The sequence below is a fragment of the Ursus arctos genome, unplaced genomic scaffold (assembly GCF_023065955.2).
Source record: "Ursus arctos isolate Adak ecotype North America unplaced genomic scaffold, UrsArc2.0 scaffold_3, whole genome shotgun sequence".
NCBI classification, from domain to species: Eukaryota; Metazoa; Chordata; class Mammalia; order Carnivora; family Ursidae; genus Ursus; species Ursus arctos.
The window spans coordinates 86747636-86761558 of record NW_026622985.1 but is presented as its reverse complement, the minus strand read 5'-3'; the positions used below and the strand labels follow the sequence as shown (position 1 = coordinate 86761558).

General features: G+C 41.0%; 1 protein-coding gene across 1 annotated transcript in view; it reads left to right on the top strand.

The window, feature by feature from the left end:
• Positions 1–13923, top strand: part of DGKI (diacylglycerol kinase iota) — a 415071-nt gene that overhangs the window by 214317 nt on the left and 186831 nt on the right. The window contains exons 9-12 of the mRNA XM_026511631.4: positions 1805–1879; positions 2397–2495; positions 11599–11681; positions 13562–13622. Coding sequence (XP_026367416.3) covers positions 1805–1879; positions 2397–2495; positions 11599–11681; positions 13562–13622 — 318 coding nt within the window. The remainder of the gene's footprint in view (positions 1–1804; positions 1880–2396; positions 2496–11598; positions 11682–13561; positions 13623–13923) is intronic.

Here is a 13923-nt window from a genome sequence, read left to right as displayed (position 1 = left end):
AATTACTACCCAATGTGTCCGATTCCACAGCTCATGCTCCTTATCCCATTGAAATGATGCTTTAGTGCCATATGTATGTCTCCTCACTTTTCCCTTTGACTTCAGAGGTTCTCAACTCTGGCTGCAGACTAGAATTGCCTGGGGAGCTTTTAAAAAGTATCTTTACCTGGGCCTCACTCCAAATAAAGAGTACTTGGAGGTCCACACATCTGCATTTTTAAAAGAACTCTGGGTGAGGCCAGTGTGCAGTGATGGGTTGAGACCCACTCAGTATCATTAATTGTCATCCTAAGAGTTTCTAGCATTCTTCATGGGACATTTGGCTGATTAAGTGTTTATGGTTTCCAGGTAGTTTTTCTTCCCATTTAAACAAAGTAATTAACATGTAGGAAATACTTTAATAATGCAAAAGTTTCCCCAAAGTGGAACATGGTAATTGATCAATTTAAATGGGTCTAGAACACCCATGAGCTTCTGGGTCTCTCTCTCCTGGTGAGACTCAGAACCTGAGAAGTCTTTTAATCTGATGGGGGAAGAAAGCTTTGGGACAAATGGTGGTTCAAGAAAGTTCCCTTCATCCTTAATGAGCACTGGCTACAGAGCAACATAATTTTTTTATGGTCCAAATGAAAATAAAATAAAAAGTTAAGTAGTTTCAATCTTGGAATTTGAATGTGTTCTTATACATACTCGAGACTAAAGTTTGAGTGCGGTAAGAAAAAAATACCCAGGAACCTAAAAAAATAGATATCTAAGTTTCTTGAAGCTGTTTGAAAAGTCTTTATCTGCTTAAGCTATGAATGTGTATATGCTAATATAAACTTTAAAGTTAAGAATTCTGTGTTTCAGGCTTTCAACACTTTGTTAAACATCTATGATGTGATAGTAACATCTTGCCTTTGTGAAGACGGCAATCTAATTATTGACTCTCCACTAATTAAACCAGTGAGATGTGACTGTCCCCTAAGAGAGGGTCTTCTCAAAGCTTTTGTATCGTATGTTAAGAGTAAATGGTTAGTTGAAGTAATCACAAAGTTGTGGTCCATAAAATTCCTAGAAAGAGAAAAATGGGGAAAGTAAATTTAGGGTCACTGTATTCTGTAAGTTGGAGGCATGTCTATGAGAAGAACAAATCAAGGCTACTGGGGGAGGGAAGACTTTTTAAACCAATAGGTCTTTAGAGTAAGAGAGAGCAGTGATTGCCACTCTACTAATATAAGTGACTTAAGGGGAGTCTTACCTCTACATTGTAAAACCCAGCCATTAGTGCGGATAGGATAGTTGGATCTAATGTTCCACAGGGCTCGAGTCACTTTATTACTACAAAGGTCATTACCAAAAAAAAGTAAACAGAAAAAAAGAAAAGAAAAAAGAAAAACATGAAAAATGGCCTCCTTTTTTACATTTCCACATAGGTGATCTCCATTGCAGGAGATGAACTTGAACTTGGTTGGGCGGGAGACGGACCTGGTTGGGCGGGAGACTGGAGCCCCTCAGAGAATTTGGGATTCTTCCATTTTTACTGGGAGGGTTGGCAGGTATAACTTGTGTTGTTATGTGAGTCCATGAGAGCCTCCAGGGTTCTAACTCCCTGCCTCTCCGTGTGGTGGGTAGTCGGTCGCTCACTCTGAAGCACTCGACTGGTTTCTGTCTGTGGCTTACCCATAACAGTGGCTTGGAAGTGTGGAAGCATGAGAAGCATGCAGTGGAACAGCATGCGCTGCCCTCCTCTCCTACATGGTTCTGCATGGGGAGCTCGGGGCCATCTGCCTCTGAGCTCAGCTGTTTCCTTCTTTCCCTACAGAACTCCTTGAAGGCTTCAAATCGGAAGAAGAAGAGGACAAGCTTTAAAAGAAAAGCCAGTAAAAGAGGAACTGAAGTAAGTGTTTCAGGACTCCGTCCCAGTGAACTACACCCTTCTCACCGTAGCCACCTCTGTCTTCCTACCACATGTGATCTGGCCCGAACTTCTTTCTCTGACAAATATTCGACCCTCCTTCCCTCCCCCACTACATTCAAACCACACACTGGAATTCCTTTCTCTTTCTGGAAAATGTGTATATGTATAACCTCCGGCTACTTCAGGATCAGAGCGTTTGCACTCGTCCATGGATGTATTATTCCAAAGATGATGAAGATTAAGAACTCACCTTTCTAGAATGTACAGAGCATACAGAATAAAATCAAACACATGGCTTATTCTCAAGGGCAAATTATATCTTGAGATCCTTTCTTCTAAGCTTTATATGGACTATCTTTTAAAGATGTAGCTTTTTTATTTGGGGGGATCAGGGTTAGCGGTGGTGGGGTGCTGGTAGTTTCTCCTTTCCATTGCTTTTGGGCTACCTGTCCAAGTCATGGATGAATGTCTCAATCGTGTTGCTTTCTTTCTTTAGCAGGAAAACAAAGGTCGTCCTTTTGTGATAAAACCTATCTCTTCTCCTCTCATGAAACCCTTGCTTGTGTTTGTGAACCCCAAGAGTGGAGGCAACCAGGTGAGTCATTTTTCATGAGTTTAACTTGGAAGCCTCAGTGCTTTCTTGCAAACAGTTCCCAACACCAATTAAAATAGCACCACTTAGAACCCCAAGCAATGGAAGACAGCCAGTTTCTCAGGGACAGTGTTATTGATGTAGGGCATAGCCTTACACACTGCAGGGTTAGGCAGAACCTAGAGGTCCTATGAGTTATCCCCCAGCTTCCAAGTAAGACTATACCAGTGGCACTCCAAAAATGCTGACATTTTCCTTACAGATTTTCCAGAAAGGTCATTCCAAAATATCTTGGTTAATATGTTTCAGAGTTTCTTAACTCTTACCGTTAGGAAGACTTTATGGACTTCTCTTTATGGCTTCCTCTTGTAAGTTAGACGTGACTACTTTCATCCCTATCCTCAGAAGAAAGCGAGAACAATGACTCATCGTTCTCAGTGATCATTAACAACAAATGCCACCAACACTATCAAAAATATCACCTTTTAAAGGTTTGTTTGGTCTGTGCTCAAATCTTGTAGCATAATTAATAATCACTACCTCATTTGAGGAGAAAGTAATAGCCTAAGAATGCGTAAGTGTAATGACATACCTAAAGTGACACAGCTCTTTAAAGGATAGAATTTGTTCCAGAATCTAGGTCTTTGTCTCCTCATACACTTCTCTTCCTACTCTGAGGCTTCTTATCAGTACTCTCCTTTGGCTTTGATTTTTCTCTATCTTCATGTGAGGATAAATGAAGATATTTTCTCTGTCCACTAAGTGCACATTTTACATTTTGAGGTGAGATTCCTTGAAGTTTCACACTTAACAATTAAAGATTTGAAACTGTCTAGTTAACTCCATGTAAGGAGAGGAGTCATATAATTAGGATTGATGTTCTTACTACTAAGGATACTGGGCATTTTTCCAGAATGGATCAATTACCATAAAGCTTTTGTTATGAGAGCTTGTGATTTAAAGAAAATATTTTTTCTCCATTTCTTTCTTTACTTTAAAATTCTCGATAACTTGCTGTGTTAAAAATCTTTAACATTGAAGAGAACAGGGAAAAGAAATGTGTCGTAAGGGAAAATCTATTTTCAGCATCCTGCTTTTTTAAGTTGGTGAGTGATGATCTCCATATTTTAATGGTGGCGATCCTGAGACCGTCACCAGAGGAGATTTTCAGGAGTGGGGTTCGGTGTGCCCCGAACCATAGTCACACCCTAGGTCTGGTCTCCCTAGAGCCTAATGAGGGTTGGAGGTGTATTTGGAAACCATGGAACAGAGCAGAGCTGATGTAATGAACTCCATGATTTTGACCACTTGAGTATCACATGCTAATTCCCAATGTATTTTATCACAGGGGTCATTCTAGAAGATGCACTTATTAAATCGGGAGCCTTTTTCCTAGGGCATTTAGAAACTTGTAGGTTTCAGGAGCAGATAGGCCAGTAAAGATGGAGCCCATTTTTGTTGGGATTTCTGTATAAATTAGCAATGCCAGGGACTTCAGAGTTGATCTGATGTTATTGCCTATTTCACTAAATAGAAAACAAGAAAGCTTATATAAATTTTCTAAGGACATCTTGTTAATGACACCAAAGGGGCAAATGGGAAAAATAATTCAAGCAACATTAACTATATGTGAGTTTTTTTTTTATGTTATGTTAGTCACCATACAGTACATCATTAGTTTTTGATGTAGTGTTCCATGATTCATTATTTGCCTATAACACCCAGTGCTCCATGCAATACGGGCCCTCTTTAATATCCATCACTGGGTTAACCTATCCCCCCCCCCACCACCGCCATCCCCTCTAAAACCCTTAGTCTGTTTCCCAGAGTCCATAATCTCTCATGGTTCTTCTCCCCCCTCTGTTTTCCCTCCCTTCATTTTTCCCTTCCTTCTCCTAATGTCCTCCACCTTATTCCTTATGTTCCACAAATAAGTGAAACGATATGAAAATTGTCTTTCTCTGCTTATTTCACTTAGCATAATCTCCTCCAGTTCTATCCATGTTAATGCAAATGTTGGGTAATCATCCTTTCTGAAGGCTGAGTAAATATCCGTTGTATTTATGGACCACATCTGTATCCACTCATCTGTTGAAGGGCATCTCGGCTCCTTCCACAGTTTGGCCATTGTGAACATTGCCGCTATGAACATTGGGGTGCATATGGCCCTTCTTTTCACTACCTCTGTATCTTTGGGATAAATACCCAGTAGTGCAATTGCTGGGTCATAACGTAGCTCTATTTTTAACTATATGTGAGTTCTAAATTGAGTGGATCAAACAAGAGTGCTCTGGAATTTCAGAGCAGTGACTTGGGAGTGGTAAGAAGGTGGTGTCATGGAAATGGCTGAGTTGAAGATGGACACCACTTATACAGAAAGAGAAAGCTGGGGGAGCAGTGCCCTTTTCATTCTCTCTCGGTGGCAAACTCCCATTCATCCTTTATGGCTTAGAACCATTTCTCAAAATGAATCACCTGTCCACTGTGCTCCCATAGTCCTTGGCACAAACCTGTATTTTGTGAATTGCACCGTAAGTGCTCTGCGTGTGTTCTGCTAAGATACAGGCTCCATAACGCCTGGGGCTGCACCTTTCAACCTGTGGTTTCTAGCGCGTGGGCTATAGAAGTGAACAAGTAATTGTATAATAAGCAATCAGGGTTTTACAGCAGATGATCTGGACAGTAGCTTTGTTACTGATGAGAATTCAGGAAAGGGAAGAATTATCTTGGAAAAGAAGTTGAGATGTGTTTGAGGAACTGGAAGTGAGCATGAGGTATCCAAATAAAAAAATACCCAGTTATTAGAGACAAAAGACTTAAATGATTTGCTCTCATTTTATGCATTTTGGCTTATGAGATTACTTCTAGAATATCTAGGATTCTCCAAAGTATGGCTAACCAAATCAAAATGAATATTGTATAACTTTACATTTCTATATACTTTCTTTATAAAATAGAATTCTTTACTAAGCCTAATAAATGTAAAGAGCATTGCTTCTAAGCGCAGTGTGAAATGATGAGAAAGCTTTAAAGACATCCAACTACCTGTGTACGATTGCAATCATTCAAACGGATCTCCGTCTTCAGTCTTAGGAAAACACGGCTTGATTCCCAGGTATAGTGAGTCCGGAAGTGTCCTGGTCCTAAATGATCTAATTCTTCTGTTAGGGGCCCCGTTTTCCTGTCCTGCAGAGGTCCTACGCCCTTAACATTGCAGACGAGGGGAGAGTCTGTGTGAGGGGGGGGTCAGAGGATGAACGGTGAAAGTTTCTCACTCCTTGGATCCCTTGAATCTTGTTTCCTCCACAATTTTGCCTGCCCCCCCAACCTTTGTTGAGACTAAAGGATCAAAAGAGGACTAAGGATGGCAGTGAAAACAGGGCAAGCAAACCCCTGGACGGTGGCCCTGAGATTCTGCTTTTCTAGAAATCTCCCCCAGGTGAGTATTGTGGCAACTCAAAGACCACACTCTGATTAGCAAGAGCTGACTAGAAATACTTCCCTGCTGTTGTTGTTCAATCCTGTTTTTTCCCTTTTAATGACTGATTTATTTTGCTTACCTGTTTGTAGATAGAAAGCGCTCCCTCTTTGAAGCTTAGGCTTCAAACTTTTATTTTAACTTGCTTGGGCGTCTAAGTAAATAACTAGACTGTATCGCCATCTTCTGGCAAGAAAAGTACCTACTGCTTTTTAAAATGCAGTATTTTTTGTGCGTGCAGAAATTTCCTAACACTTTGCAGGAATACATTGAGATAAACACATTTGGGATTGCTTCAATGTCCTTTTTAATCAATAATCTGCCTTCAATGGTTATTTCATGATATTTGTCTCTTTTTCCATCACTTAAGGTGGAGATGATTGTGGGTGTTTTGAAAGTTTTAGAGGTTGACAGCACTGTTGTTGGGGGAACAGGGACTGGAATCTGGGACCACAAGGTCAACTTTGAGTGTCTCCTCCTGTGGAGAAGATGTGATGCCTGGGAGATAAAGTTGACACCAGCACAGTCCCCTCTGTGTTTGAAAACCTGAGGACTCGAGAGACAGCCCCCCTCCCTTATTCTTAACTCCTCTCTGACTTTAGAACTTAGTGTTTTTCTTGGATGTGCCTGACTTGTTAGCATCTTTCTCCCTGAGACTTACAGACACTTCTGATATCTCTCGATGTTTCCTGCTTTCACACAATCTCTCCTGGAGGCTCCCTCTCAGGACTTCATTTCTAGTGACTTAGGTTATATGGTCAGGGTTAAGCAGGTGTTCTGACCCTGAGAGTGATTCTACCTTGTCAGTCCCAACACTGGGGGCGTCCCGACCCTGGCTTCTCACACTGTTCAATGTGAAATCCCAGGGTGGAGGGGCAGCATGAGTTGCATTCGACTTCCAGGGACCTTATCAGTAGATGGCAAGAGGAAGGGGGTGTCCAATTTGTGGGCAGGCTCATGCTGAGTCCACCACCATCACACGGCTGAATCTACGCACCGTCACCCAAGGGCCACCCCTCCTAAGTTAGGGACAAGTCAACCAAGGTGGAAGAAGGAGACAAAAGTCAATAACTTCAAATGTTGAAGTCCCAAACTTCCTAAATACTTGACCAAACAACCTCAATTCTGTTCTTCGATGTACAACCATAAATCACGATGTCTGGATGAAGTTTTAGGCTCCTAATGCTTAGAATAGGCTAGGAAGAGGGCAGGAGGGTAGTCAGTAGATGACCACACATGTCAAAATCCAAGCTCAAGATCTTCTTGTCAAGCTCAAGATCTTCTTGTCAGGCTAGCCTCAACAGGTGGAATTAAAACAATGAAACGATAAATCTGTAGGAAGTCCCTTTTCCCAGTTACGATACCTGTGGAAGTGTGGGGACAGCTGTCTTACTCTACTCAGGCTGCTCTAACTGAATACGAGAGACTAGATGGTTTAATAACAGGAATTTATTTCTGACAGTTCTGGGGGCTGGGAAGCCCACGATCAAGGCGCCAGCAGATACGGGAGCTGGTAAGGTTCCACTTCCTGGTTCACGGAGCATCGTCCTCTCACGGTGTCCTCTTGCTATGTTTTCACATGGCAGAAGGGATGAGGGAGCTCTTTGGGGTCCCTTTTATAAGGGCACCAGTCCCATTCACGAGGGCTCCACTTCCCCCAAGGCCCCATCTCCTTTGATAGGTTGAGGGCCTGCCTGGCCGTCTAGCTTCTTAGCTTATAGCCAGACTGACAGATCAAAATGTCAGTCTGGCTCCCCTGATTAAGACAGTTCAGTGACTCTCCTTTCCTATAAAATAAAGCCAAGCTCCTTAGCAACTTCACGTACAACTCGCTCAGTCTCCCACCACTCCTGCCTCACCGTTCAGAGACAGACATGTGCCCACGGCCCGTCTTGTGTCTTCATTTTTCTCTTCCTCACATGTAAGGAAATGGTTCGCTTTACTCGTCTTTCAAGAAACAGTTCAGATATCATGCATAGGATGCTTTCATCCAAACCCCAAATCGGGGCCCAGAGAGTCTCCTCTGGCCTCTCCTACTTCTCTGCAGGCATCTCCGCAATAGTGTCAACCATCTTTAGTGGGCTTTTATCTTGTCTTCGCCTCTTTCTGAGCTTCCCGTGTGTGTACGTGTGCACAGAGTAGGAGCCTAATATGTGTTTTTTTAAGTAAATGAGGTCTTCTTTTGGGGTTGTTCGAAGCCAGTTTGAAATAATTCTTTCTTAATCTCTTCCTTCCATTAGCTTTTATTTTTCTCGGGACTTTCCTAGTAGCTTCTGCTGTGATCTAGATAGTACCTCCGTGAGGTAAACCAAGGCTTGCTCAGTAACCTACCAGCATGTTACAGGCGATAGAAGAGTTACAAGGCTCCGATGAAGATTGATAAGCTAGTTGACTGATCCATTCTTAATATACACTCCATACCCCCAAGTCATTATTGTACGTTATGAATAATGCATAGACCTTTCTCTGGAGAACAGGAGCTTCCTTGTTTTGTCCATCTCTCGCTCTTCCCACCCAAAACTGTATCTGGCACCTCGTAGGTGAGTTGCCGAATCCTGTTTATTTCCTTCTAGAACAATCTACCTGTTTTCTGGGAAGTCGTTCTCTCTTCTCCCAGCCTGTTCCCCAACACTTGGAGCCAGAAAGAACCTATTTATCACTTCACAGGAATCCCCAATCTCACCATATCTGAGTTTCTACGGTCAACGAGGTGATAGAACTACAACCGTGTGTTTGAGAACCCTCCCAGACTGTGTTAGAATTGACATGCTACCTACTTTTTCCATTTAGAGAAAAGTAAAAAAGTTGCAGAAAAGTTGCAGCTTTTTTCAAGAATAAAACAAAACCCTGAGTAACCTATATTTGAGGTTGACAAAGACCCAAGGCTGAAAGTTCTAGCCCATGGACCCTGCACCTCCTTTCCTGCTCACTAGCCATAGGACCTTAACATGAAAGCAGTTGAGGACTCTGTGTTCCATGTTCTCAAACATTGTGTCTTTCTTTCCTCCTAAATCTTGCTGAACTCTAAGACAGTAATGTCCTTTATCATGCTCTTTGCCTGCCCAGAGAGGGAGTGAAAGGGAAGAGGAGAGGCAGGTGTATGAAAGGGGGCAGGGAGGGAGAAAGAGCAGGAAGAAACAAACTGACACAATAGCCTACAAAAAAAAAAAAAAAGTGCAGCTTTTGGATTTGGCATGTGGCCTGTGACAACTACAAGAATGTTTGGGACTCATTAGTGAAGGCAGTTGTGTAAATGTCTCAGTTTAATCCTGTCAGTGAGAAAGAAATGACTCTTTTCCTGGTGAGTCAGCATTTCTCAAGCCATTCCATTCTATTGAATAAATTAACCTAAGTCCTGAAGTACCTCATCCTAGAGGTCACAGCAGAGGTAAGAGAATGGACTTCAATATGTTGGACCTTTTCTTTCTCCACCCGCCATGATGGATTTAAAACAATGGAGTATTTTTCAGAAACTTGCCGTTTTTGCTAATGCATATATTTTAGAAAGACTACTTTTAAAAGAAAGAATTCTATCACACCTGAATGTAACCTCTGATTGGGTTGACAGGTATGGTTCTGCAAGTTATCCCTGCACAGCTCCGAGGGCATTCTTCCAATAGGCTGCAGTGTTCGTGGTGCCTCCCTGCTATGGTGCGGCGTGGAACTCCCCAGCCTGAATTTCCCTTCCTCCAAAGGATAAATGTAGATAATTAGGCGTCACCACGAACGCACAGTTAAAAGGAGCAAAAGCAAAATGGTGTGGTCACTCAAACCTTTCGGAGAAATTTTAGTTTAAGAAAAACCACCTCTAGATGCCTTTTATTTTATTTTTGAAAAGTGTTCATTACCTGGTATTATAGGCGTAATAGAAGCTGAAATTGAGATGAGCACTCTGCCGTGGCCAGAAGTGGAAAGGCGTAATTAACGTTAACTATTTATATGGCTTTAGGAATTTAAAACTGAAAAATTAATTTTCGAGCAAGTCAGCGGGAGATTTTTTATAAACCAGTCATTAAAATGACGCTGGTGTTACCAATTACGCGTCAAAGATCACTTGAGATAATTCCCAGCTGACTTGATAACAAGGCGCAGTATGGGAAGAGAGAATGATCCAGTATTTAGTTAGTATTATGTATCCCAATCTATGTCTGAATTTTATAGGAAGCAAAATATGTCATTTGGTGAAATTGAAGGATTAGTTGTAATAATTAAGGATAGAATGTTATTCCTAAATTTATAGCAAGCACATGATAAAGCAGAACTTTTAAATTATAGGTTTGGATGAAATGGGGAACAAAAGACCTGCATTGGCCCCTGTAACAACCGGCATAACAATGTGATAATTACAAGCTACACTTTAGCCCTCACGCCCTCACGTGCAATTTACTGAATAGATTAACAAGGAGCAACAAAGAAAGGGACTAACCTTTATAAAGGCCTATTTTGTGCCACATACTGTGTTAGATCCATAACTATTACTGAATCATTTAATTCTCATTATCCCCCTGGAAAGTAGATATTGCCCTCCTATTTAATATGCTGGATTTCTGCAGGATTATAAATGCTTACGATCACCGAATGAGAACACCCAAGTCATTCCTGATTCAAATACCATGCTATTTCTGCCGTCCTAGAATGACTCCCAGATACAGCATAGTAGGTGCACAAACTTCGGAATATTTTAAGGAAAAGCAATCGTGATAGCTAATGAAGGAACTGTAACTATCAGCAACAAGCACTGCCCAACTGAGCCCATGTTATTTGCTGCGGCTGATAATGACCTAAAATGGGGCACCCCGCTCAGTTTTAAAGCTCTTTTGATGCTGCTTAATGAAATGATCCTTCTTTCAGTTCTTCTTTGCTCAATTCGCTGTTAAGAAATGACCCCCAGAACTGCTTTGTGTTTTCCATGATGATCAGTTCTACAAATGCCAATTATAAATTACTTAAAACATTCCAAAAATGTTCATGTGAGAACTGTTTGACTTAGAGACACAGAAATTGAAACAAAGTCAAAGTAAGTCAAAGTAAGCTGTGACTAGGAAAGTCACATGTGTATATCCTAAATAATGAGGAACCTGTGAGTCTTTCGCTTCGGTGAAGAGAAATTATTTCAGTAAAATCACACTTAGCTCCTACGGTCTATCTTCATATTATGCAAAGATAAAAGTAATCTTCTCAATGAAGTAAAAATTAATGTTAAGCGACATGGACTGACAAATAACTTCCCTACATGGATTTCTCTGTTGAATGATGGTAAAACCAGTAGATACTGTTCAGTAAGCACTTAATTGCATGCCAACCGCTGTGACGTGCTCCTCAAACGTGATTGCATTTAATCCTTGCAACAAGCCTGTGAACTAGGCATTCTTCTCTCCACATTCAAAAGAAGGAAGTTGGGCTTACTGAAATCGAAGAACTTGGCCAGAGTTACAGGGTTGGACAAAAGCCTCCTCTGGACATTCAGCCTGTATATCAGTGGCCAAAGCCTGTGATTGTAACTACTACTTCATGCTATTTATAATTATGTGGTATTTTAGATAAAAGGATTTATTTTTATTTTTTAAGTGAGCAGCAAATATTTGGAGATCTCTTCCTATTGTCTTTTTAATTTTTTTTTTCTTACAGGGAACCAAAGTCCTACAGATGTTCATGTGGTACCTGAATCCACGGCAGGTGTTCGATCTTTCTCAGGAAGGGCCCAAAGATGCGTAAGTCTGGAGATAACCCACGTGGTCCATGCTGGTTTAGGCAAGTGAGAAGGACTTCGGCTGTGAAGTCAAGCTCATTATTAAATTACCTTGTGAAATATTTTCTAACCATCCCTCATTGACTTTCTCAACTGTAGTCACCTCCCTTAAATCTTCACCTGATGTTTCTCCTCCTACTCTTCCGGCCAATTCCCTTCCAAACTGGCTACGAAGTTGTTAACTCAGGGCACACTGCCAGTGTGTTTGCTGCTCATGTGCGTGCAAATGTAGATTATTTACAAGTCTGCATTGAGAAAGGGTTTGTCATTTTTCTACTTATGCATGTACAACTTGGGAGATGTACATTAGTGAGAACGTAAGTATATATTTGGAGAGTGGCCATATTTATTTATGAATATGTTCGTGTATTTGGATGAGAGGCTTGTGTGTGCACCTGTGTCCATTTGAGACAGATAAATGGATTATGCGTATGGATTCCACACCGGAATGGAAGATGTTTTACTTCCTGCTCAATCCGTTTATCTGAACTTCTCAGAAGGTTCATTCTGTTTTCGTTAGAAGTGCGGAAGATAAAGTTTAGATGTAGGTGACATATATCCTGTATCTTCCCTTTGGTGGTGGTAGTCCTGAACGCGGTGGGAAAGAGCAGGACTATTTCTGCTACTGTCTGATTCCCTTTTTAAAGCCCATGTTTTTAGATAATTTGGATGTCATTGGATAAACATTAGAACTTAAGGGATACTAACTATTTTTAAATAAGTAACAGTATCAGAGGCAAAGTAACTTGTTCAGATAATTTCTAGAGAGATAATATTCCTGTATGAAATGGATAAGTCGTATATTTGAAGCATTCGGGAGAACGTTATACATAAAAATTAATTTCTGCTATTCTTTAAATCTATGAACTTCTTCACCACTAGAGGTCGCTACAAAACTTCTATTTTTTTTTTTCTTTCTGTATTTGAACGGACTAAGGCAAATCTGCTACCCTAGCTTTTGCCCTTTTAGATGCTTTTCTTAAAATCGTATCACTTTGGTTAGACTTTAGGCAGAGCCTTCATAGCTCATCCTAAAGAATGTGGCCAGATAGGAGATGTTTCCAGAAAAAAATACTTGATTTAGAAGATGATGTTTTTTGGAACAGAGGCACTGACAGCTTCACTTAAGGAAATGTTTTAGCAGGGGTGTTATAATTGTGTTTTCTCGAGAGCCAACATGAAAAATGATGTAATTTTAAGCAGACAAATTTTAAATAAAGAAAAATCAGTAAATCTTCCCTCTTTGGGCTGAGGAGTATAAATTTGGTTCGAGTGTTAGTGAATGAGCGGAGAGAGAGCTAGAATTGTAGGTATGGTGGTAACGCTGTGGGCATCCTCCCACCACCCTGTCTCTCGAAAAAGGTTTGCTGGGATTAAGAGAGGAAAGTATAAATCTGCAAAGCAAATCCAGGAAAAGCTGACAGATAAGGAGGAGACATGTAATGACTACTGACTACCGATTAATGAGGATTTCCTTTGAGAAAGGAGGAAGGGGTATGATGGGAAAAGAAAGGGAAGTCGAAACTAATTAGGAAAAGCATGTGAGTTGATGCATTAATAGGGATAAATAGTTTTATTCTGGGAAATAAAACTCTGGGACATCTTGAAATCCCATTCCAATGTTGGCCATTTAAAAATGATTTTTGCTACCAACCTCTGATCCAGTTGTTGGGGTCCATCCCCTCGTGATGACTTGGTAACTAGTTTTGATGACATCATTAACCTCATGATCATACATTTTCTCCAGTGGGCATCCCCTCCTCTTTTTTTGCCCTGTGTTTTCTCTCTGCCGTGGCCACTGATGTGCTCTTTTGTTTACTTCATGTTGTTTTTCCCCTATAGGCTTGAGTTGTATAGGAAAGTACCAAATCTGCGAATTCTGGCCTGTGGCGGGGATGGAACGGTAGGTCCTTGAAATAGAATCAAGCTCCCTCCTTATTTCTTCCATCTTTCTTTTGTTTTCCTTATGACAATTCTCCTTATTCATTCCCACCTCAGCTCTTTCCAGTCCCCTAAGACCTAGGTCTCTGTCATGCAAATCATAGCCCATAAAGGGTTAGAAGGGATGTGGTTATTGACCTCATGGATTCATACTTGGTCTTCCTAAATTATGTTCTACTCCCTCAGCTATACTATCCCCCTTCCTGTTCTACAATGTAAGAATGTGGTCAGGTCATTAGAATGAAAGTTATAGATGACTAAAT